This window comes from Sus scrofa, chromosome 4, assembly GCF_054392235.1.
Source record: "Sus scrofa isolate SSC_HxYL_T2T_F1_AM1 chromosome 4, Sscrofa_HxYL_maternal_Yorkshire_Landrace_v2.0, whole genome shotgun sequence".
Taxonomy (NCBI): Eukaryota; Metazoa; Chordata; class Mammalia; order Artiodactyla; family Suidae; genus Sus; species Sus scrofa.
In genome coordinates this window covers 102,961,964-102,988,120 of record NC_139386.1, presented here as the reverse complement: position 1 = coordinate 102,988,120, position 26,157 = coordinate 102,961,964, and the positions used below count along the sequence as shown (strand labels likewise).

The window sequence follows — 26,157 nt, the reverse complement described above, 5'->3', positions numbered from 1 at the left end:
GTGCAAAGATACAATCTGAGTCCTCAAGACATTAATAACCTAATAGTTTCTTTAATTAAAGTTGCCATTGGAATTCCCATTGTGGCTCAGTGGTTAACAAACCTGATTAGGATCCATGAGGATGCGGGTTCCATCCCTGGCCTCGCTCAGTGGGTTAAGGATCTGGCCTTGCCATAAGCTGTGCTGTAGATCACAGATGAAGCTCGGATCCTGCATTGCTGTGGCTGTGGTGTAGGCCAGGAGCTACAGCTCCGATTTGACCCCTGGCCTGGGAACCTCCATGTACCATGGGTGTGGCCCTAAAAAGACAAAAAAAAAGTTGCCATAGCATGTCACAAGCATATTATAATTTACAATCACATGATAGATTATAAGAGCTACCTAAAAATAAGAAAGGAATGGTATGTGGTAACAAAATTGAAAAGACAAATATTTATTAACCATTTATATGCCATTAAGGTTCAACAGGAAATCAGGGGACTAAAATGAACAAATAAAATAAGACAATGACAAACATGACATATTGTTTCAGGTTGACCATTTTCATACAGTTATATCTATAGTACATTATTAATTTACTTAGCAAACTTTCCCTCAAGATCTGCAAAGTAAAAAAAGTAGATGCGTCAAACTATATTTTCTGTTAGTATGGTAGATATACATTGATCATGACACACTTGTTTCTTCTAGTTACAGCAGGTAAAATAATGAGAAAGTGTTTTTCTTTCTTGAAATGTTATAAAATGAAGATATCCTCTAGATTTCTGGGTAAGAGGGATAATTAGCAATCCCACAGTGATTTTCACTATTTCTTGCCATCCGTATGTATCCTCCGTCACCAAAGTTGAGTCCCCAGCTTTGGAAAAGGAAATAACACAAAATTACAAGTGAAGAGAATCAAATCACATTATCAACTTTTTGTCTCAGATCACTTTTGGAAAGCTTTAATGCTTTATTGATGAACTGATTTAATATATAAGGAAAACTATATAGAGTCCATCCCAAACCTTTAATCTTCCTATTTCTACAGGGAAAGAGTTTTATTATCCTTTCAAGGCCCCATCTTCAAGTGCTTTTGTGTAATAGGATCATAGGTGATGATTTCCTATCAAACTTTAATTTCTTCAGAGGTTGTCAATTAAGAAATATTTTTGGGAGTTCCCATCGTGGCTCAGTGGTTAACGAATCCGACTAGGAACCATGAGGTTGTGGGTTTGATCCCTGTCCTTGCTCAGTGGGTTAACGATCCAGCATTGCCGTGAGCTGTGGTGTAGGCTGCAGATGCGGCTCGGATCCTGTGTTGCTGTGGCTCTGGTGTAGGCCGGCAGCTACAGCTCCGATTAGACCCCTAGCCTGGGAACCTCCATATGCCGCAGGAGCGGCCCAAAAATGGCGAAAAGGCAAAAAAAGAAAAAAAGAAATATTTTTGAGGGACCACTATGGAAAAGCCATAGGGCAGGGGATTCATATCCTTCCTTCCTTCCTTCCTTCTCTCCCCCCCCTTTCTTTCTTTCTTTCTTTCTTTCTTTCTTTCTTTCTTTCTGTCTGTCTGTCTGTCTGTCTGTCTGTCTTTCTTTCTTTCTTTCTTTCTTTCCTTCCTTCCTTCCTTCCTGTCTTTTTAGGACCGCACCCGAGGCATGTGAAGGTTCCCAGGCTAGGGGTAGAATCAGAGCTGTAGCCACTGGTCTATACAACAGCCATAGCAATGCAGGATCTGAGCCATGTCTGCAGCCTATACCACAGCTCACAGCAACACAGGATCCTTAACCCACTGAGCGAGGCCAGGGATCGAACCTGCATCCTCATGGTTACAAGTCAGATTTGCTTCTGCTGAGCCACTATGGGAAATCCCAGGGCAGGGGATTATAAAATAATCAATAAAATGCAGTTCTCAAACAATTTTTTTTTTTGGTCTTTTTAGGGTTGTACTTGAGGAATATGGAAGTTCCCAGGCTAGGGGTCAAATTGGAGCTACAGCTGCTGGCCTATGCCACAGCCACAGCAACGCGGGATCCGAGCCGCATCTGCAACCTACACCACAGCTCACAGCAGCGCTGGATCCTTAACCCACTGAGTGAGGCCAGGGATCAAACCCATTTCCTCATGTATACTAGTCAGGTTCATTACCCCTGAGCCACAACGGAACTCCTCAAATGCCTTTTGACCTGGAAGTAGAGATGAGATAAGACTTGCTCATAGGAGTTCCTGTTATGGCTCAGTGGTAACAAACCCAAACATATCCGTGAAGATGCAGATTCAATCCCTGGCCTCACTCAGTGGGTTAAGGATTGGGCGTTGCTGTGAGCTATGATGTAGGTTGCAGACATGGTTCCAATCCTGCGTTGCTGTGGCTGTGTTGTAGGCCAGCAGCTCTGGTTCGACCCCCAGCCTGGGAACTTCCATTTGTCTCAGGTGCAGACCTAAAAAAAAAAGACTTGCTCATAGTTAATGCTGTAAAAAGTGGGATTTGCTACCTCAGAAGGAGATGAGCTCCCTAGTATTCAAAAGAGTCAATCAGGGGTTTACATAACTTGCCAGAGATGTTACAGGGGAATTCGTGGGTCAAATAAGGATTAGAGAAGATCAATAGTTCTCTCACTTTTTTATTTCATGGACTTTGTGAATTTTAAAAAATTTTGCATAGATTGATATAAAGTTACCAACTTTTAAGTTAGCAAGTACAGATATTAAAAAAAAATCTTTATTATCACCATCATATTATAAATGAAAGGATATTTTAACACCGAAAGGAAAACTTAAAAGGGCATAATTCTAATTTAAGGGTAGTTCTTTGAGTCAAATAAATTTAGATTAATGAAATATTCACCAAAATATTCTTTTTTTCCTCCCTTTTTCACATACCAGTGGAAAAAATGACAAAATCCGTGTAAGAGAAATGACTTTGAAGTTCTTTGTGACACTGAGATTTTATAATTGTAGTTATACAAATAATTATAATTTGAGGCAGCATTCATATTCTGTATGAATTGTGCTGTAACTAAGATGTGAATAAAAGCATGAAATAGAGAAATGCCTATTGTGTTTGAATGTGGAGAACAGCACGAAATTTAGTTGAAAGCAAAATTAAACATCTTTAAGAGATTAGTGGAAAAAGAAGATAGAAAACAGTTTGGGGCCATATTGTGCAGAGCTTAGAAAAGCTGACTGAAGAACTTGTTTAATTCCACAGGCAAAGGGAAGCTGTTGCAAGGTTTTGCTCAGAATTCAAAGGAAAGTTGTGTTTTTGCATGCAGTGAAGAAACTAAGTGCTGGCTTATTGGAAGAAGACAAGTGACATAATTTAAAAATAGTTATGCTTCGGAGTTCCCTTGTGGCACAGGGGTTAAAAAAAATCTGGCATTGCCACTGCAACGTCCTGGGTTGCTGCTATGGTGTGGGTTCGATACCTGGCCCAGACCTATGCCGCAGCCGCAGCCACAGCCACACGCACAGCAATGCCAGATCTGAGCCACGTCTGTGAACTACACCACAGCTCAATGCAACGCTGGATCTTTAACCCACCAAGCGAGGCCAGGGATCGAACCCGTGTCCTCATGGATACTAGTCAGATTTGTTTCCACTGAGCCATGACAGGAACTCCCCATTCAATATCTGGGCAAGATCAATTATCACAAACTTTGTAGAAGATCCCAGACCTCTTTTTGGCTGAGTACTGCTAACCCTTCATAAAACAAAACAAAGCAAAACAAACAAACAAACAAAAAACTAAAAAAAAAAAAAACCCTGATTAAAAAATTCTTGTCTTCAGAACCATACAAGGTCAGCTCCAAATATTCCTACCAATCCTTACCAAGTTACTTATTTTTATTAACTCTACAGACTTTTAACTCAAACTGTTAAACTTTGGACAAGTTTCTTTTTTCTAGGGCCACTTCTGAGGGATATGGAGGTTCCCAGGCTAGGGGTCCAATCAGAGTTGTAGCCACCGGCCTACGCCAGAGCCACAGCAACGTGGGATCTGAGCCACGTCTGCAACCTACACCACAGCTCACAGCAACGCCAGATCCTTAACCCACTGAGCAAGGTCAGGGATTGAACCCGCAACCTCATGGTTCCTAGTCAGATTCGTTAACCACTGAGCCACAACGGGAACTCCCATCTTTGGACAAGTTTCTAACTCTCTCAGTATCAGGAGTTTCCTATTCGGTATTATGGGGATAAGATGCCTATTTCATAGATTACCTTAAAAATTAAATGAGAAAATGTATTTAAAGTACTTGCTCAGTGTCTGTAGTAAGTGCTCAACAAGTAAAGGTAGCTGCTTTTGTTATTATCCAAGTATGAGTCCATCTGATTGGATTCAAGTTGTGCCTATACCCTTTAAAAAATATGTGTTGTTTTTCTAGGGTGACTGTTTCCATTTGCCTGGGATTGTTCTAGTTTTAAAAATACAGTCCTGGGGAGTTCCCGTCGTGGCGCAGTGGTTAACGAATCCGACTAGGAACCATGAGGTTGCGGGTTCGGTCCCTGCCCTTGCTCAGTGGGTTAACGATCCGGCGTTGCCGTGAGCTGCGGTGTAGGTTGCAGACTCGGCTCGGATCCCGCGTTGCTGTGGCTCTGGCGTAGGCCGGTGGCTACAGCTCTGATTCAACCCCTAGCCTGGGAACCTCCATATGCCGCGGGAGCGGCCCAAGAAATAGCAACAACAACAACAAAAAGACAAAAAAATAAATAAATAAAAAAAAATAAAAAAAATAAAAAAATAAAAATACAGTCCTGGGAGTTCCCCTCATGGGCTCAGCAGTTAAAGAATCTGACTAGAATCCATGAGGATGCGGGTTCATCCCTGGCTTTACTCAGTGGGTTAAGGATCTGGTGATGTGTGGTGTAGGATCTGGCGTTGCTGTGGCTGTGGCATAGGCCGGCAGCTGTAGTTCTGAGTCGACCCCTAATCTGGGAACTTCCATACACCTCGGGTGCAGCCCTAAAAAAGCAAAAAAAAAAAAAAAAAAAAAAAGTATATATATATATATATATAAAAATATATAAAATATAAATATCTTATATATAAAATATATAAAAATATATAAAATATATAAAAAATATAAAATATATATATATATTTATAAATATATAAAATATATAAATATATATATAGTCTTGTGGCCTGGAAAACCCCTTAGTCTTTGACAAAGCATAATGGTTGGTCCTCTTACCTTCTCCTTGCATATTATAGACAACTAACTTACTACGTATCCCTTCTAAAATATATGCCAATTTCCTTTTAATAAAGTGCAGCCATGAACTCCTTAGGCTGTGCCAGATACTATTCTAGGCATTAGGATTATGGAAGTAGACAGGGTAGACAAAGTCTTTCTAAAGCCTATACATTCTGTAGGGGAAACATATAATAAACAAAGAAATACATAATATGATAAGTAATATAAAGAAAAATAAAGCAGGGTAGGAGATACAAAGTGTTGGGAATCAGGGCTACATTTTAGATGATGTAGTCAGGGGATGCTTCTCTGAAGAAATATTTGAACAAGATCCCTAAGTGAAATAAGGACATAAGTGTTGCAAAAATCTGGGAAAAGAGCTGGGAAAAATCTGGGTGTTCCTGAGAAACAGCAACAAGCCTCATGTACCTATCACTACCTATAGTGAGAGAGAGGAAAGTAGTGGCCGAGGTGGTTGCAGAGGCAGGCTGAGACCAGAAAACGTCATGCTTTTATATGTTATAGGTTCTATTTTGAGTGTGGAGGAAAGTCATTAGAGGGTTTGGAGGGGAGAGTAACATAATCTACTTTCCGATTTAAAAAGATCATTCCTTACAAAAATACGATACCTTTTAAAATTGCACCTCACAAAATCAAATACTTCGGAATATACCTGACCAAGGACGTAAAGGACCTATATGCCGAGAACTATAAAACTTTAATCAAAGAAATCTTTCTTTAATGTAAAGAAATGGAAAGATATTCCATGTTCCTGGATTGGAAAAATCAATATTGTAAAAATGGCCATACTACCCAAAGCAATCTACAGATTCAATGCAATCCCTATCAAATTACCCATGACATTTTTCACAGAACTAGAACAAACCATCCAAACATTTATATGGAACCACAAAAGACCCAGAATCGCCAAAGCAATCCTGAGAAACAAAAACCAAGCAGGAGGCTTAACTCTCCCAGACTTCAAGAAATACTACAAAGCCACAGTCATCAAAACAGTGTGGTACTGGCATCAAAACAGACAGACAGACCAAAGGAACAGAATAGAGAATCTGGAAATAAACCCTGACACCTATGGTCAATTAATCTTTGACAAGGGAGGCAAGAACATAAAATGGGAAAAAGAAAGTCTATTCAGCAAGCATTGCTGGGAAACCTGGACAGCTGCATGCAAAGCAATGAGACTAGAACACACCCTCACACCATGCACAAAATTAAACTCAAAATGGCTGAAAGACTTAAATATACAACAGGACTCCATCAAACTCCTAGAAGAAAACATAGGCAAAACACTCTCTGACATCAACATCATGAATATTTTCTCAGGTCAGTCTCCCAAAGCAATAGAAATAAGAGCAAAAATAAACCCATGGGACCTAATCAAACTGAAAAGCTTTTGCACAGCAAAGGAAACCAAAAAGAAAACAAAAAGACAACTTTCAGAATGGGAGAAAATAGTTTCAAATGATGCAACTGACAAGGGCTTAATCTCTAGAATATATAAACAACTTATACAACCCAACAGCAAAAAAACCAATCAATCAATGGAAAAATGGGCAAAAGACCTGAATAGACATTTCTCCAAAGAAGATAAAGAGATGGCCAGCAAACACATGAAAAAATGCTCAACATCGCTGATTATAAGAGAAATGCAAATCAAAACTACCATGAGATACCACCTCACACCAGTCAGAATGGCCATCATTAATAAATCCACAAATAACAAGTGCTGGAGGGGCTGTGGAGAAAAGGGAACCCTCCTGCCCTGTTGGTGGGAATGTAAACTGGTACAGCCACTATGGAGAACAGTCTGGAGACACCTTAGAAATCTATACATAGAACTTCCATATGACCCCGCAATCCCACTCTTGGGCATCTATCCGGACAAAACTCTACTTAAAAGAGACACGTGCACCCGCATGTTCATTGCAGCACTATTCACAATAGCCAGGACATGGAAACAACCCAAATGTCCATCGACAGATGATTGGATTCGGAAGATGTGGTATATATACACAATGGAATACTACTCAGCCATAAAAAAGGATGACATAATGCCATTTGCAGCAACATGGATGGAACTAGAGAATCTCATACTGAGTGAAATAAGCCAGAAAGACAAAGACAAATACCATATGATATCACTTATAACTGGAATCTAATATCCAGCACAAATGAACATCTCCTCAGAAAAGAAAATCATGGACTTGGAGAAAAGACTTGTGGCTGCCTGATGGGAGGGGGAGGGAGTGGGAGGGATCGGGAGCTTGGGCTTATCAGACACAACTTAGAATAGATTTGCAAGGAGATCCTGCTGAATAGCATTGAGAACTTTGTCTAGATACTCATGTTGCAACAGAACAAAGGGTGGGGAAAAAATGTAATTGTAATGTATACATGTAAGGATAACTTGATCCCCTTGCTGTACAGTGGGAAAATAAAATAAAAATAAAAAAATAAAATAAATAAAAAAAATCATTCTTGCTACTGTAGAAAGGATTGACAGACTCACAGACAGAAAACAGATTTATGGTTGCCAAGGGGGAGGGAGTGGGATGGGAGTTTGGGATTAGTAGATGCAAACTATTCTATTTAGAATGGATAAGCAATGAGGTCCTACTGTACAGCACAGGGAACTATATCCAGTGTCTTGAGACAGACCATAATGGAATATAAGAAAGGGAAGGTATATATATGCATGACTGGGTCACTTTGCTGTACAGCAGAAATTGGCACAACACTGTAAATCAACTACACTCTAATAAAATTTTTTTTAAAAAAAGAAAAAAGGGATTTCCTGTCGTGGCTCAGTGGTTAACGAATCCAACTAGGAAGCATGAGGTTGCAGGTTCAATCCCTGGCCTTGCTCAGTGGCTTAAGGATCCGGAGTTGCCGTGAGCTGTGGTGTAGGTCACAGACATGGCTCGGATCCCGAGTTGCTGTGGCTCTGGTGTAGGCCGGTGGCTACAGCTCCAATTAGACCCCTAGCCTGGGAACCTCCATATGCTGCAGGTGCGGCCCTAGAAAAGACAAAAAAAGACAAAAAGAAAAAAAAGTTTGATGATCTAAGAGGATTTTGTTGAGTCAACCTCTGTGGCATCTAGAGTTCATGTCCATGTCCAGTCTGTTCTTGTTAGGATTTAGGGCCAAGCAAACTGTGGTCTTTCATAATTTATTCCTTTCCTATCTCACATCTCTCTCTAAAAAGTTTCTCATACCACAGCCTTTGCAAAAGAACATGCCATTCCCTTAACTCACTTTCTCCTCAATTTTTGGCTTTGATACATTTGCCTTCCTCTTCTCTGTTTGCCCTTTTTTGTCTGGCTATTACTTCTTGTCCTTCAAGATTCAGTCAAATAACCTGGCTAAAATGCCTTCCCAGACTCTCCAGGCCTCCGCCACACACCTCCATCTCAGCATTTATTACATTCTATTGTGCTGCACCAACCTGTTTCCTTGATTCTATGTATCTGACTATGAGTTCCTTGAAGGAAGATAGAAAGACTGTAATTTTCATTGCTTGGCACATAGTATGGCACTCAATTTACATTTCTTGAATCAATATGTGAACAAAGATGCAAAAATGAAGGGATTGTTCTACCTTTACAGAGTTTGCATTTCCGTGAATGGAGCATGATTTATAGAAATAGCTATAATACAAGGCAGGATGTGTTAAATATTATAATAGAACTTATAAAGCATTCCTAAAGCTAAGAGTTAGAGGAAAAAATCTGAGTAAATGAATGTGGTATAGAGGAGAGAGCATTTGAAGTAGGTGTTAAAGAATTAACTGGATTTTTAATGTTTTTTTTTTCATTTCGAAAGTAATAATTGGTTTGTTAAAAATGATTTTGAAAATACATACAGGTAGACAAAGATGTTCATTATTAACACTTGGTATAACTCCTTCTAGTCCTTTAGTATAACATACGTAAGAAACTGGGTATACTATTTTTAACTTAATATTTGTTTATAAATTTTGTATTTATATATGTTTTTCCATTTAAACGTATATTCCAAGTATTTCATTAGGCTACTAATAATGGTCTGAATAAATATAATTTCTAATATGTGGACTTAATTATGTCATAGTTTGTTTAATACCAATCTCTATTGTTAGGAATTTTTGGTTGCTCACTGTTTTTCACTATTAAAGAAGGAGTTCTCTGGTGGCCTAGAGATTAAGGATTTGGCATTGTCACTGCTGTGCCCTGGCCTAGGAATGTCTGTATGCTGTGCATAAAGAAGAATGCTACAATTTACATAAATTGGTATGAAGTTTCCCCAAAATTTTGGATTATTTTCTTTATATAGATTCCAAGAAATGAAAATAATTGAATGAAGAATATGAACATTTAAAAAGTTCTTGGGCGTTCCTGTCGTGGCTAGGTGGTTAATGAATCCGACTAGGAACCACGAGGTTGCGGGTTCGATCCCTGGCCTTGCTCAGTGGGTGAAGGATCTCAAGTTGCCGTGAGCTGTGCTGTGGCTCACAGACACAGCTCAGATCCCGCATTGCTGTGGCTGTGGTGTAGGCTGGCGTCTACAGCTCTGATTAGAGCCTTAGCCTGGGAATCTCCATATGCCGTGGGAGCAGCCCTAGAAAAAAGGCAAAAAGACACACACACACACACATAAAAATAAAATAAAATAAAATAATTAAAAGTTCTTGACTCATATTATCAAAATGCCTTCAAGAAGGATGGAAAAATTTACTCTTCCACCAGAATGTATGAGGGTGCCCATTTCATCACAGACAAGAGGCATTTCTGTAGACAGCAGTGGGCTTTAAGGGCATTTCAGAAAGATGAAACACCATTTGTAAAGAAATAGAAATAGCTGAGTGTCTCAAAACTTAGGAAATGATGAGTAAGTAGTTCACTGTGGCCAGAGTGTGAACGTGGGTACATGAGAATATAGAGGAAGAAAAGTCTAGAATGCTATCTTGGAAACTACCTAATGGGGACCCTCACATTCCTAGCCGGTAGTTTGAACTTTATTTTGATGAAAATGGTAGACTACTAGAATTTTGATCATGGGTTTACATGATCTATATTTTTATTTCTATTTATTTTTTATTTATTTTTATTTTTTTGTCTTTTTAGGGCCGCACCCATAGCATATGGAGCTTCCCAGGCTAGGGGTCTAATCGGAGCTGTAGCTGCTGGCCTACACCACAGCCACAGCAACACCAGATCCGAGCCATGTCTGCAACCTACACCACAGCTCCTGGCAACGCTGGATCCTTAACCCACTGAGCAAGGCCAGGGATCAAACCTGCATCCTCATGGATGCTAGTCAGATTTGTTTCCACTGAGCCATGACAGGAACTCTGTACATGATCTATAGTTTTAGAAGATACTTCCATAGCTGGGTGAGAATGGAATCTGAGTTAGGTAAGGTCATTAGGAATGGAAAAGAGAAAATACATATAAAATATGATTCAGCAGCCTAAAGGAAAGGGCTGAGAAGGAAGAGCTCAAGACGATACCTTGGCTTTGATAATCTGGAGATGGTTATGTATTACTAAGGGAATAATTTCCCCTTGAGCTTATTTTAAAATCATTTTCAGGGATGGAGGATGTAAAGGGAGGTGGGATGACGAGAGAGAGGGAATGACTTGTGAATAGGACTTGAATAGAAACAGGAGAGATAAAGAGAGAGAATGAATGTGTGAATGTAGGTGGGTAGGAAATTTAGATTTTTCAAGTAGAACTAAAGTTGGAAGTTGGACATGGAAGTCTGTTGTTTAGCAGAAAGGTAATATTCAGAAACAGTGAACTGGGTATCATTCACGCAATGGCAATCGATGCAACTCAAGGAACAGATGAGTTTGCCTGGATACTGGAACTAGAGTGTAAGGGACAGGAGGAAGAAAATAATCTACATAATGAAGCTAAAGTTGATACAGCAAAACAAACCAGGAAAGTGATATGTCATAGATATTACAGAAATAAATGTAGTAGAGAGTTAATAAAGCAGAGAAATCTCTCACATTTCCGTATCATTGCATATCCTTTTTGGGTCATTAAACAACTTATTGGAGTTCCCGTCGTGGTGTAGTAGTTAACGAATCCGACTAGGAACCATGAGGTTGAGGGTTCAATCCCTGACCTTGCTCAGTGGGTTAAGGATCTGGCATTGCTGTGAGCTGTGGTGTGGGTTGCAGACACGGCTCGGATCCCGAGTTGCTGTGGCTCTGGTGTAGGCCGATGGCTACAGCTCCGATTAGACTCCTAGCCTGGAACCTCCATATGCCAAGAGAATGGCTCAAGAAAAGGCAAAAAGACAAATTAATTAATTAATTAATTAAACAAACAACTTATTTCCTTCCTCCAACACATGAGCAATTTCATTCATCTGAAATGGTGCAAGTAGTGCCCTCTTGGTGGGGCTTCAGGCAGTTAGGCATCTCCTCCTCTATGGCTCCAGAACTATTTAGACTTATTACACCATGATGTGTGGTATTTTATTGTGGGTTTTTTTTTTTTTTTTTTTTGGTCTTTTTAGGGCCACACCCACGGCATATGAAAGTTCCCACACTAGGGGTCGAATTGGAGTCACACCTGCTTGACCTACACCACAGCTCACAGCAACGCCAGATCCTTGATCCACTGAGCAAGGCCAGGGATTGAACCCGTGTCCTCATGGATACTAGTCGGATTCATTTCTGCTGAGCCACAGTAGGAACTCCCATGTCGTATTTTATTGTTTAAAAATATATCTCATTCCTCATTGGACTGTGAGCCCCTTCAAGATAGGATGCTGTCTTGTTAATTTTTGTATCTCCATGTCCGTCACATTGTGAATGCTTCATAAATGCTTGTTGAATGAATAAGTGCTGAGAAGAGGTTTTGAATTAAAACCCTAAACATATAATCTTCAAGAAAAGCAGTTTCACCAGAGAAGGTAATTTAGAATATCTACTGTAGGGAGTAAACAAGATATATGAGAAAGTGTTGCTACATTTTAAAAAAGTTATCACTTGTTTCGACCCAAGCTGATCAGTGCTGTGAATGGGTTACAAGTGAACCAAGATATTAATCCCCTCAACTACTTTCCCAATGAGCCATACAAATTTTACCATCTTCTTTGTGAGCCACGATGTGAAAAAGGAAAGCACCTTTTTGTGTGTTTATTTATGATTTGTAGACTATGCACTTCCAGTAAATATTTGAGGGGTGTTTGGGTTGAATTGTGTCCCCTCCATTTTCAAATGTTGGAAACCTAAACTCTAGCCCTCAAAATGTGACCTTATTTGGAAATAGAGGGGTTGCAGATATAATTAGCTAAGATGAGATCATTAGAGTGGGCCCTAATCCAATGTGACTGATGACTTATAAAAGGGAAAACTGGACAGAAACAGACATGCACATTGGGAGAATATCATGTGGAAATAAAGGCAGAGATCAGGAGATGCTTGTAAGCCAAAGAAAGACAAAAATTGCTAGGAAACCTTCAGCAGCTAGAGGAAAGGCGTCGAAAATTGTCTTCCTCACAGCCCTCGGAACCACCTTGCTCTCTGACTTCTAGCCTCTAGAACTGTAGGACATAAATTTCTGTTGTTTAAGCCATTTGGTTTGTGGTACTTTGTTATAGGAGCCCTAGAAAACTAATACAAGGAGAATCTTCAAATATATTTTTCATATTTCTTCTCTTTTTTGCCTCCAGGAGCTACATTCCTTTTGTTTATGGGTTGTGAGGGTGTCAGCTAATTCATGTATTGAGGGGCTGCTAGGTGCCACATACTGTGCTAAGAATATGAAGATAAGACATAATCTCTGCCACAGAGGCACATACAGAATACTGGATTGATAGATAGGTAAACATACAATTTAAACATAATGGGTAAAATACTCCAGGATGCATAAGACATTTTCAGAGCACAGAAAAAAAGAAAACGACATTTTGCCCAGCCCAAGGATTTAGGGAAAACTTTCTGGTTTTGGTACCTGAATACCTGAGCTGGTTTTGAAGGAAAAGGAGGAATAAACCAAGTGAGGAGAAAAGATGCTCTAGGCAGAAGGAACAGCATAACCAAGGTATAAAGATATTAAAGATCAAATGATATGTATGGGAACTATAACTGTGCATGGTTCAATATAAATAGATTGAAAAATGTGAGACAACAAGTGCCAGGAATTGAGTCTGGCAAGGCAGGTAGGGTCCCAACATACACAATTTGTCATTTCTACCAGGGAGCATTCATCGTACTCTGAATGGTACGAAATAGAAGAGGTATAAGCTCAGACTTATATTTTACACAACACAGATTTGAGAGTAAAGGAGACCGATTAGAAGGCTACAGTAATAGTCCAGTCTGAAGATGTCTCAACTAGAGCAACAATAGAAGAAACGGAGAGAGGGCAGAATCAGGGACAGATAGGATGTAAAATTAGTTTGACTTGTTGCTTGATTTGATCTGGAGGGTCTAAGACAAATCCATAATATCTAGTTGGGTGACTTGCGTGGTGTTGCCTTTTAGTGAGATAGGAAGTTCTGGGAAGGAATAATATGGTGGGAAGAGTAGTGAGTTCCTGGACATATTGAATTTGAAGAAACAAAGATACATTGAAGTGATGTGTCCAGATAAGTAAGTTTGAAGTTCGGGGCAGAGGTCAGGGCGGGAGCTAGAGATTTGAAAGCCATCAGCATATAGGTATAGCTGAAATCCTAAGAATGGAATGCTTGTATCCAAGAAAGATGTAGAATAAGAAGAGTAAGGGACAGAGGATGGCGTCCTGGAGGAAAGACCAACAATTGGGCGGCTAAGCAGAGCCATGGGTATTCATAAAGAAGACTGATTAAGGCATGATAGGAGAAGTATTGCAGGATAAATCATGAAAACAAAGTGCTGACCGCAGAATAGAAAGTAAAGAAATGGAGGCGCTGAGTGATTGAGAATGGTCATTTTGTGAGAGGCTGTAAGTGTTCATTACCGTCAGCATCATGATGATGATGATCATAATCACAAAAAAGCATTTGTCGAGCCTCCCTCAAATTCCTGATAATTAAGTATACATTACCTGTTTTTCACAAGCCAGTAGTCTTTCCCATTAAGGTTACCGTAGCCGACCACTAGTACACCATGATTCACATTCTGAGTACAGGAGGGGTCATAGTAGACACCTAAGAATACAATATGGGTGGAGAAAAAGCCTAAGTGGTATGTGGCAATGAAGGACATTTGAAGATGCTATTTTATTAGACTGTTTTGGATATATGTAAGGAAAATATACGCTCAGGTTTAAACTATTTAGAGTGTACAATTCTGTGCCATCAATGCTGTATATGTCAGGGTGTTTTGTTTTATTTTGTTATGCCAAGTTGGGCATTAATCTAATCACAGCTCCTTCAGAAATCTTCTTTGATGATTTGGCTGTGCCTGTGGCATGCAGAAATTCCCAGGCCAGGGATCGAACCCTTGCCACAGCTGTAACCAGAGCCACAGCAGTGACAACACCAGATCCTTAACTCACTGAGCCATGAGGGAACTCCATGACACCTTTTTCTAATATGTTAACTTATATTGCTGTATTTCTTTGTACACATCCCTAAATTGTTTGTTCTATACATTTTCTTTCTTTTTTTTTTTTTCCCCTATCTTTTTAGGGCCGCACCTGCAGCATATGGAGATTCCCAGGCTAGGGGCTGAATCGGAGCTGTATCCACTGGCCTACGCCACAGCCACAGCAACGCCAGATCCAAGCCACATCTGCGACCTACACCCCAGCTCATGGCAACACCAGATCCTTAACCCACTGAGCGAGGCCAGGGATTGAACCCCCGTCCTCATGGCTGCTAGTCAGGTTCGCTAACCACTGAGCCTTGACGGGAACTCCTGTTCTATACATTTTTAGATTAAATGATCTTTAAGGTGATGTTAAAAAAAATGATAAGCTTCTACTTTGTCTAATACAATGCTCTCCTCTTGGTGAGCACCCTCCTTGCATAGTTTCTTTAATTAAAGTTGCCATAGCAGAGTTCCCGTCATGGCTCAGTTCCCTAACCCTAACCTGCTCCGCTGCACCTACAGTCCACAGCGGCTACAGCACTTAGGAGCACAGGCCTTGGGTCAGACAGCATGGTTCTAACCCTCCCGATCACTTGCAGATGGTGTGACTTTAGGCGAGTGAACCTGTCCAAGACTTAGTTTTTTCATCTGTAAAAGAGGGTTATTATAAGAATTAAATGACATAATGCATGGGAAGAATTTAGCATAGGACCTGACATGTAGGTTAGTAAATTCTGATAAGCATTACTTTAGTAATTAATGGGGTATAAAAGTACATATGAAACGATGTACGATAGACGATTCCGTTTAACCTAATTTAAGCATTCAGAGGTGGAGTGATGGGGAAGGAGAATATTCTTTCTTACAGGGCAAGGGCAGTATAAAGCATGAGGATAGTATGTTTGGGTTTTTACCACTCCTGTAGAAGAAGAAAGAAGAATGCTTCGCATCTATAGCAACGGACACAGGTCCCTTATTGGCCACAGCTTCTTTTAAGGCATATTCATCGGCGAAAGGAAGTTCAGTATACCTTGAACACGTGGCAGCTCGATTTTTTGAGTCATACTTGCATTTTCCATCCTGTGAAAAAAATGGTAAATCAGATAAAGAAGTGTGCTTCAGGAGTTCCCGTCAGTGGCGCAGTAGTTAACGAATCCGACTAGGAACCATGAGGTTGCGGGTTCGATCCCTAGCCTTGCTCAGTGGGTTAAGGATCCGGCGTTGTCGTGAGCTGTGGTGTAGGTTGCAGACGCGGCTCGGATCCCACATTGCTGTGGCTCTGGCGTAGGCTGACGGCTACAGCTCTGATTCGACTGCCTATATAAATCACCAGTATCCTAAGTCTGGATTTCAAATATGTTTTCTTTCCTCATTTAGTCTTTTCAAATATCTGTCTCCTTTCTTTCTTCTCTTTTTTTTTTTTTTTTTTTGTTTGCTTTTTAGGGCCACACCCACAGCATATGGAGGTTCCCAGGCTACGGGTTGAATTGGAGCTACAGCTACCAGCCTACACCACAGCAATACCAGATTCGAGCTGCAGCTACGACCTACACCATAGCTCATGGCAATGCCAAATCCTTAATCCACTGAGTGAGGCCAGGGATCGAACCCAAGTCCTCATGGATGCTATCAGGGCTTGTTTCTGCTGTACAATGGGAATCCCGCCTTCTTTCTTTTAAAAAAAGAAAAAAAAATCTTTCAAAACTTAATATTCTGTTTCACCAACAACAGAGGAAATACTATTGTTTAAAAGTATGAACATCTTCATGTGCACAAAAGTTGCCAAGAAAATGTTTTGAAGACTTTGAAGTAGATTTTTAGGGGAGTAACTATTCAAAGTCATAAACTCTAGACTACAGCTTTAAAATACTTTTGGTGATATAATGACTTCAAGATGAGCTGCAGTTTAAACAATGGTTTAAAAAGACCCTATTTCAAATGAGAAAGGGGAGGTTACAAATTCACATTTGTTGTGTATACAACTATGTTTTTAAAATGCTTAATAGGAAAAAGAACTTGAAAGAAATAAACCAAAATAACAGTGGTTAAGGTGGGAGGTTTTGAGAACGTTTTCTAAATTTCCTGTAATACAGACATATTATGTCATTTAACAAAATGTGATGAACCTGCGAGGGGAGGAGAACATTATTTAGCTTTTTAGTAGGTAGAAGAATTGTATGGTTGGTGATCTGAGAATAAGGTTGAGCATAGGAGGCTGTGAGACAAAAAACTTTAGATACCAGGCAGATACACAGAAAGAATTTTAAGGAAGATTTGCTGAAACTCCATAAACTCTGCTTGCTTGTTTAAAATCATTGTGCCATTGATAAATGAAGAAGGTTGCTGCATAAGAAAGAGAACTCAAGAATTTAAGAATTCCTGATTGAGGAGTTCCTGTGGTGGCTCAGCGGAAATGAATCTGACTAGCATCCATGAGGTCAAAGTTTTGATCCCTGGCCTTGCTCAGTGGGTTAAGGATCCAGGATCTGGTGTTGCCATGAGCTATGGTATAGATGACAGACGTGGCTTGGATCTGGTATTGCTATGGCTGCGGTGTAGGCTGGTGTCTACAGATCCAATTCAGCCCTTAGCCTGGGAACCTCCATATGCCATGGGTACAGCCCTAAAAAGACAAAAAAAAAAAAAAAAAAAAAAAAAGAATCTCTGATTGAGGTTTCTCTCTCTCCTCTCCATGCCCCCAACCCTACACACCCCACGTCCCCACACAGCACTGCTTTTCGAGCAGTTGGCTTGGTAATAAGTTTAGTACAGGACAGCATAAGGTCAAGGGGCAGCACAAAAAGTTTGCTTGTGACCCACCACGGCTTTGTAGGGATAGGAGGCTTCTGAATCGATGCCGTTGTTATCAATGATATATTGGAAAGCCTCTGTCATGAAGCCGCCATTGCAGCCTTTATTCCTGTATTTTTCAGTTGAGCAATCCACCAGGTTCTGTGCACTCAGAGACACCAGCCTTCCTGTTTTCATCTTCACTTGTGCTTCCAGAGCTCCCACAGCGCTGAAAGCCCAACAAGAACCACAAGAACCCTAAAACAGAGACAAAGTCACAAGGGCAGTCATAGCATCACTAAGGTTGACTTCCACAGCACCAGTTGGGCAACCCCCAACATATCAGCACTGTCAGCAGTTCCTAGAAGAGCTCCCCCCTCTACAGTTTCCTCTTTTCTTAGACCATGGGAATGAAGACTAAACACTTAATTGTTCTCTGGACAAGGTCCAACCTTAAAAAATATTTACGAATGGCTGAGCTCAGAGCATAATTGTCACATTCGCATAGATTAAGAAAGAGTACTTATTGAGCGTGTATCAAATCCCAGCTATGTTCACCCCATAGGAAGGGAGAGGGATGCCAACAGTAAAGGGATTTTGAGAGGAAATGGGATGATTCCCTTGACCTAAAATACCCTTCCTCCTATCAAACAATGCCTGAAACATAAGGTTAGTATTTTTCAGATATTTTTAGCTTTAGAATTTTTTCCATCATAAGCTATTTTACAGGGAAGCATAAACAAACCAAAAAACATGAAGCTACTTTAGTGTAAAAAGGGTGCAGAGCCACATCAGAATTGCTTTCTCTCTCCTCCCCTCATCCCACTTTGCCCCCTACTGGAAGGAAGCAAATTCAGTTTGCTTTTGGCTAAAGCTGACTCACCCATTACAATGCGAGCACCCAGAGAAAGGAGCTCATTAAATTCTTTATAGTTAGCACCTACGTATGTAGTTTATTGAGTCTTCTCAAACTTAGTTTAGAGAAGCTGCAATAAAAAACCCAAAACTAGTTGAAAGAAAAAGAACTAGGTGGAAAAGAATAAGAGATTAGCAATATTATTTACTTCCAAATTTTTACTTTCCTCTTTGATCACAAGACAGAGCAGCTGATCAGAACACTAATTCTTCTCTCATATCCTGACCTCCAAGATGATACGTGTGTTTTATCCTTAGTTATCCCTAACTAATTTAGGATTTTTGTAGCTTTTTTTTTTTTTTCACAAACAAATTAAAGGAAATACAAAAAGATAGGAACAAATTTATAAAGCCCACATTTCTGAAGTTCCTGTTGGGGCTCAGTGGGTTAAGGACCGCCTTTGTCTCTGTGAGGATGTGGGTTTTATTCCCGGCCTGGCTCAGCTCAGTGGGTTAAGGTTACAGAGTTGCCACAAGCTTTGGTGTAGTTCCCAGATGCAGCTGGATCCCATGTTGCTGTGGTTGAGGCATAGCCTGCAGCTGTAGCTCCAATTGGACCCTTGGCTTGGGAACGTCCATATGCCACAGGTGCAGCCCCCAAAAGAAAAATAAAGCCCACATTTCTTTCTAACAATGCACGCTTAGTCATGAATTAACTTGACTGGTATAACTTATAGACCACATTCAGCTTTAGTTGTTTCCTCTCTTTCTGCACTTAGAAATTCATAAGTGAGAGGTAAAACTTCCTGATTGAAATTTTCTCATACACATGTAATTGACTTGGTGCAGTTGATGCATAGCACGAACACTAAAAGTCTATCTTTTTTTTTTTTTTTGTCTTTTGGTCTGTTGTTGTTGTTGTTGCTGTTGTTGCTATTTCTTGGGCCGCTCCCGCGGCATATGGAGGTTCCCAGGCTAGGGGTTGAATCGGAGCTGTAGCCACCGGCCTACGCCAGAGCCACAGCAACGCGGGATCCGAGCCGCGTCTGCGACCTACACCACAGCTCACGGCAACGCCGGATCGATAACCCACTGAGCAAGGGCAGGGACCGAACCCGCAACCTCATGGTTCCTAGTCGGATTGGTTAACCACTGCGCCACGACGGGAACTCCTAAAAGTCTATCTTAAAGACCTGTTTGCTTAGTTCATAGTTTTAGAGTCTAATGTGGCTCTAACCACTGTTGTTCTAAGCACTGTGGGGAATACAAAAAAAGTATGATGTATTGTCTTGGCCCTCAAGGAGCTCACAAGGTAGTTGGGAAAACAAGAATAGCAAACATATTTAGAAAGTAACCCAAGGAACTATGATATTCACTACCAAATTACATAGCTAGACTACGTATATAAGGAAGAGAGATCTTGAAGTTCCCTCGTGGCTCAGGGGTTAAGGATCCGGCATTGTCACTGCCGTGCCTCTGGTTACAGCTGTGGGACGGGTTCGATCCCTGGCCTGGGGACTTCTGTTGTGGGCGGAAGCCAAAAAATAATAATAATGGAGAGGAGAGATCTCTACCTGGGGCACACACACAAAATACTCACCTGGTATTTCACTTCAGTAACACACCCCTTCTCTCTCCAGTCCATAGAATCAGGCAATTTCTGATTAGGGTTTGACTTGTAAGTGACATTTCTCGGCCATTGGCTGGGAACTCTCACGCAACTCATCAATGATATCACTTCTTCACTGGTCTACAAAGATATACACATATCTCCTTTCAGTTTTTTCTTTCTTTAAATATCCCCCAAACTCTAACTGTGAATATATTTGTCAACTGAAAAAAACTTGTGGTAACTGTGACTAACACAGGTAATTATCTGGTAGGTGAATTATCCGAATCTCTTTAGTCTCTCACTTTACATTAGCCTCCCAGTTAGGCATTGGGAAGGAGAAAAAGGGAATGGTAAAAACGAGAGGTTAGAGGGAGGCAGAGTTTTGTTCAAAGCAAGGCAGAATTTTATAAAAGGGCTGGCTAAAAAGTGAACTGATCTGGTTTTCCTTGTGAGAAAGAATTATAAGGAGATGGCTGAATTTAATCTATTTAGAGCATTCCCTTCCAAGGATACTTAATTTTGGCCACAGTGATCACCTTTTGTAGGGGAGAACAGAATCTAATAACTAATGGGAGATTATTTGTGATATTAAATACCCACATCCCCCCATTAAGAAGGCAGAGATGGACCATATTAAGTTGTCAGTTTAGACTGACATAAGTATGGTAACTTACTATAAAAGACTGAGTCATTTTTAGGTAATGCTTTCTAGAATTAAAAAAAATCAAAGTAATAGTGGTCTGTGAGTTTAAAACATTCCTCTTCAGAAGGAATTTGTTAAGGAAAGTTGCCACAGCAGAACTAAATAAGGAATCTATACAAATTCTCATGTCCTTAAATTCTGTTTTTAAATTTTGTGCACATATAGATAATACTCCTTTATTGTTTACCTTCAGATTGCCTGTTTACCCACAGATAAAGTAGAATTATTTATAACTTCCCTACCATGTCTCCCAGGTGGTTCATGCCTAGATCATATGAATGCATTCCCATCGAATGCTCCAGATTGTGAAGCATTACAGTTTTTAGGTTCTTTTCCCAGATGAGACGCCGTGCTACTTCCTCATTCTAAAATAAAAGGAAAAAGACCATTGTGAATCCTGCACAAATAATTGTTCAATAATGAAAATAAACATATTATGAGGCATTCTACTAAATGTGGATCTGTCTGGGGGCATGCAAATAAATGAATATATCCCATTTAACTGGTAAAATCACATATTAATCTTAATTCTTTGCTTTTTTTTTTTTTTTTTTTTGCTTTTTAGGGCCACACTTGCAGCAAATGAAAGTTCCCAGGCTAGTGGTCGAATTGGAGCTGCAGCTGCCAGCCACAGCCATAGCAACACGGGATCCGAGTCATGTCTGCCACCTACACCACAGCTCACAGCAACTACTGAGCAAGGCCAGGGATTAAACCTGCATCCTCATGGGTACTAGTCAGGTTCATTACTGCTGAGCCACAATGGGAATGCCTTAATTCTTGTCCTTAATTGCACTGATGATGATTAATGTTATTTTAGATATACATAATGAACTTCAATATGCTAAATTTTTTTTAGAAATTGCAGTTTGTTGAAGTATATCTTTTGTAAATGTAAACTCAATCATCATAGGCTTTTTTAAATGCTTTTTTTTTACCATCACTTGAAAAATTGTTGAGTTGATTATAGATTTTTAGCTTTTTCTTCAGTTATTTGAAGATGTTTCTACATTGTCTTTTGGTATCTATTATTGCAGATGAGAGGTCTGTTGTCAGTCTAATTGTTGCACTGTTTTTAACTTTGATAACTTTTGTGATTTTCTTTTTCTTTGATGTTTTGTAGCTTCATTACATGTTCATGGGTGTGGGTGTCTTTATTTTCCTTTCCTGGGTATTGTTTTTTTAAATACCATTTTTTTAATGGCTGCACCTGCTGCATATGGAAGTTCCCAGGCTAGGGGTCAAATCAGAGCTGCAGCTGTCAGCCTACACCACAGCCACAGCAACACGGGATCTGAGCCACATCTGTGACATACACAGCAGCTCATGGCAACACCAGATCTTTAACCCACTGAGCTAGGCCAGGAATTGAGCCCTCATCCTCACAGGTAATAGTCAGATTCATTACCACTGAGCCATGACAGGAACTCCCTCCTCCTAGGTACTTTTGATCACAGTACTCAGGACGTTTTTTCTGGGAAAATATCATATCTGGAAAATTCTCAACCAATAGCTCATCAAATATTGCTTCTCCACCATTCTATCACATGTATTTTGAGGTCTGAAACTCTCTTTCATCTCTTTTACCTGCGTTTTCATAATTTTTCCTTTTTATTTTGGTGTGCTGCTTTCTGCTGAATGCCTCAGTACTATCTTCTAGATTGCTGGTGCTATCCAGCTCTTCCCAGTCTAGAATTTATCCCTTTTATTGAGTTCTTGTTTCAATGACTATATTTTTCATTTCTGAGATTTCTAGTTGAATTGCTAATATATTTCATAATTTCTTGTTCATTTGTGTATATGTTATTCTATTATACATAGTTGGGTTGTTTTTTTTTTTTGTATCCTCACCAGGATTTGGAATTTTTAGATTTTTAACTTACTCCCCCCACCCCCTCACTTTTTTTTGGCTGCGTCTACAACATGCAGAAGTTCTGGGGCCAGGGATTGAACCTGAGCCATGGAAATGACAATGCCAAATCCTTAACCATTAGGCCACCAAGGAATTCCCTATACATAGTTTTTAAAAATAATTTTCGGTCCTATTATCTTAATTTTATCCAGAGTGCATTCATATTCAAGTGATTGATTTTGTCGTCCCCACCCCAGAGCTTCATTACAAAGAATAAAATGTACAAAGTGTCTCCTAGAGTCACTGATGCTCACTCCCACCCCCAAGGCCATCATTTCCAACAAGTTGTAGCCCAATGAGCACTCAGCAACAATTCTTTTCTGACTCATTTCATTGAGTGTTAGAACCAAGACCTAGGCCCTGGTTCTGGGTAGTAAGTCTGGATGCAGTCCTTCTGTCCTGGAGCAAGATTTTACCCATAATAGACATGTATAGATATACCTCCAAACCAGTAAAGGGGGAAAGTGGAATAAAGAAAAAATAAATCCAATGATGTATAGGAAAGGAAAAAAGGAAGAGAACTTTGAGATACATTTTAATGGTAGGATACTAATCAAAAGTCATTTTCATTCCACCTGACAGACTGGAATAATTAAAAAACAAGATAGCAGAGTTCCCATCATAGCTCAGCGGAAACTAATCTGACAAGCATCCTTGAGGACACAAGTTCGATCCCTGGCCTTGCTCAGTGGGTTAAGGATCTGGCGTTGCCATGAGCTGTGGTGTAGGTTGCAGATGCAGCTCAGACCCCGCTTTGCTGTGGCTGTGGTGTAGGCCGGCAGCTGTAGCTCTGATTCGACCCCTAGCCTGGGAACCTCCATGTGCATCGGGTTCAGCCGTAAAAAGACAAAAAAAAAAAAAAAAAAAAAAAGCAAGATAGTATTAATTTAACCAATAGTAGTGTTAACTGCACATCTAACTCTAGTTAACACTGAAATTAGAGGCCTGGTGCTAAAGGGGAGTGGGCAAGGGTGAAATTCATTGCTACTAAGAACTAAGAGCTTTTTCATATAAAAATAAGGCATCAAGTAAGTTAATACATAATCCTTGCTTACAAACTCAAAAATGCTATACAGTTGTAGGACTTAGTTGAAGCACCAGGTTAAGGTCTTAAAATCAATCAAGGGGTATGTTTTAAAATAAAAACATAAGTACAAAGTGAGAAGTGAAAGTCAAGTAATAACATCTGCCCATGTGTGTCTGTGTCAGGGACTGAAATGGGCCTTTTTGTTCCTCAAATGTGCACTCTTTCCCTCTTGGCGTGGGACCTTCACTCCCATTATCTACTTTGCTCGTTCCCTGGCATCTATCAGTTCTCTGCCCAACTGTCACCTTATATGGGAGGCCTTTCCAGACCATTCTGTCACATACATAGAATAATCCCAACCCCTCACAGCCCTCACCTGGGGCCCCGCCCAAGCCCCCACAACTTGCTTTATTTTTCTCAGCTGCCCTTATCACCATCTGACATAGTTTACATCCGGCTTCTTTCTTTCTTTCCTGTCTCCCTTTTTAGGATATAAGCGCCATAAAAACAAGAACTTTGTTTCCTGATGTGTCTCTAACACCTCACGAATAGTATCTGGCAAGATGTGAGCATGTATCATTTACTGAAAGTACTGCTTGTAAGAATATATCAGGTACTTGAGGAAAAGCAGATTGTTCAAATGGCAACCCATCTACCTTTTCCTTGTATTGTTTTCCATAGGTTTTCTTCCAGAGATCCCAGTGACGATCCAAGGTGGGGTCTCTGTGCAGCTGTGCCATCGCTGAGGAGCACAGGAGGAGCACCCAAACCAGGCATTTCATTCTGTTAAAGGAAAGTTAACATAGGAAGAGAAGCTATTAGCCGCATATGTTGTGACCATGTTTTTTCATCACAAAAGTAGCAATGCAGAGTCTGTCAAAGGGATAGGATATTACAAATCAGAGTATTACAAATCCAGGAAACCTCTGGATTATGTAAATCACAGGAAGTAACTGCAGACTTATGTCTGAAATACCACTTCCAATACTTAGTGGCACTCTCAAAGTGATTTTCAAAAATGTCCCAATGTCTGACCAACCAAATTTACATCCAAGGTAGGTGGCATGTGGTGATGAGGGAAGCAGAGACTTTGGGATTTGACAACAAATCCTCTTTTTCAAGAGAAATCCTCTTCCCTCCTTTCAAAAAAAAAAAAAAAATCCTTAAGAAGGCAAACTTTGAAAAATCAGTTTATCATCATAATTTTTGAATACACAAGCTCTTAACTGGTCTGTTTAAATATTCGCAATTGGGAGGCAGTTAAAAGACAACTCCCGTTATGGAGGAGGATCATTGGATTGTTTTAACTTTTTACCTTTTTACATTATTGGACCATTTTTACCTTTTTTTTCCCCAATAATCAAAATATTTATTTCAAAAGAAGAAATTAAGTACTTTTGAAAACATCACTTCTATTTGTAATATAAAGAGAACTTAACAGAAATTCAGTGACTAACTCCCTCAAACTGTATTTTACTTTCTTTTCCATTTCTTTTAAATACAAAACAGCTGGCTTTTGAACCATGTAAATCTTCATATTCCAAAGAAAGTTACCTTTCAGCCCCAGGTTTTAGATGTTTAAGCAGACATTAACTTTTCAAAAATAGATTCTTTTTAGCCAAAAAAAAAAAAAGAAGTAAATTGAACAATAATTTTTTTGTAATTTACTTCCTGAAACAAACGATATAAAAACTAGCAGGCAGAGCAAGCTAAAAACACAAATGAAGGGTTTAAGGACCAAATAGGAGAAAAAGAACAGACAGTACATACATGATAGAACCAGCAGGTGCTCCTATACAAAGAATGCGTGACAGTGGGCTCTCTCCAAAGATTCCAAAGGCAGCAAAGAGACTTCAGTTAAAGAGACTTTAAAAAGAAATTGGAACTTGTCACATGAGGTATCCACAATGAGGAAGTGAACTTTCATTTCAGTTTCATTTAAAACGTAACTAGATGAGCAACCTCTGGCTCTCTCCCTACGGTTTTGGAGAAAAGTGGGTACAGTTAATCATCAAAAAGAGCCCCCAATAGAGGAGATCAATAGAAAAAAACTCAACAAAATAACATCAGTACAAGGGTACCCTTTAATCCCTCATCGTTTTGTTTATTCACTTTACCTAAAAACACCAAGTTTCAGGTAGAAAAATTTAGTTATGGAAAGGTTAGGATTAAGTTCCTGAAATCCCAGCTTCCTCTGATTTCCTAGGAAAAGTCAACCTACTCTTTTTAACAGAACTCATCCAAGACCTGCTATTGCCTAACTCTCACCCAGCTGAGAATTCCCACACATTCATGAGTCAGTATCTGAGGTCCTTCCTCTGTTCTCTTACCTATTGCCCCTTCAATTCCACACATTTTTAATGAAAATGGCTTTAAATATGCCTTGATGTCTAACAGGATAAGTCACCTCTGCCACTGCTATGTTTGTTCTTCTATTCAAAGTTGTCTCAACATTTTGTGCTGTGAACTTTTCTTTATAGGGTTTTAAATCAATTTATCGAGTTTCCTGAAAAATTCTGTCAGTTTTTATTTAAATTGATATATTT

The 26,157-nt window shown here is 39.8% G+C and overlaps 1 protein-coding gene across 1 annotated transcript; it reads right to left on the bottom strand.

Moving 5' to 3' along the window:
• Positions 1-417: 417 nt before the first annotated feature.
• CTSS (cathepsin S) lies at positions 418-25,455 on the bottom strand. The gene is made up of 8 exons (XM_021089893.2): positions 25,382-25,455; positions 24,268-24,394; positions 20,915-21,037; positions 19,958-20,107; positions 17,533-17,760; positions 15,627-15,792; positions 14,225-14,327; positions 418-856 (listed from the first exon to the last, which is right to left on the bottom strand). Exons 2-8 carry the CDS (start codon positions 24,391-24,393, stop codon positions 757-759), a joined length of 996 nt encoding a protein of 331 aa, XP_020945552.1. The 5' UTR covers position 24,394; positions 25,382-25,455; the 3' UTR covers positions 418-756.
• Positions 25,456-26,157: the final 702 nt, after the last annotated feature.

Coding starts and splice junctions, on each gene's coding strand:
- CTSS (XM_021089893.2), bottom strand. CDS start 24,393: ATGAAATGCCTGGTTTGGGTGCTCCTCCTGTGCTCCTCAGCGATGGCA. Junction 14,328..15,626: donor TTTCTTCTTCTACAGGAGTG/GTAAAAACCCAA, acceptor TTGTATTCTTAG/GTGTCTACTATGACCCCTCC. Junction 857..14,224: donor TACTGGCTTGTGAAAAACAG/GTAATGTATACT, acceptor CCTTTTCCAAAG/CTGGGGACTCAACTTTGGTG.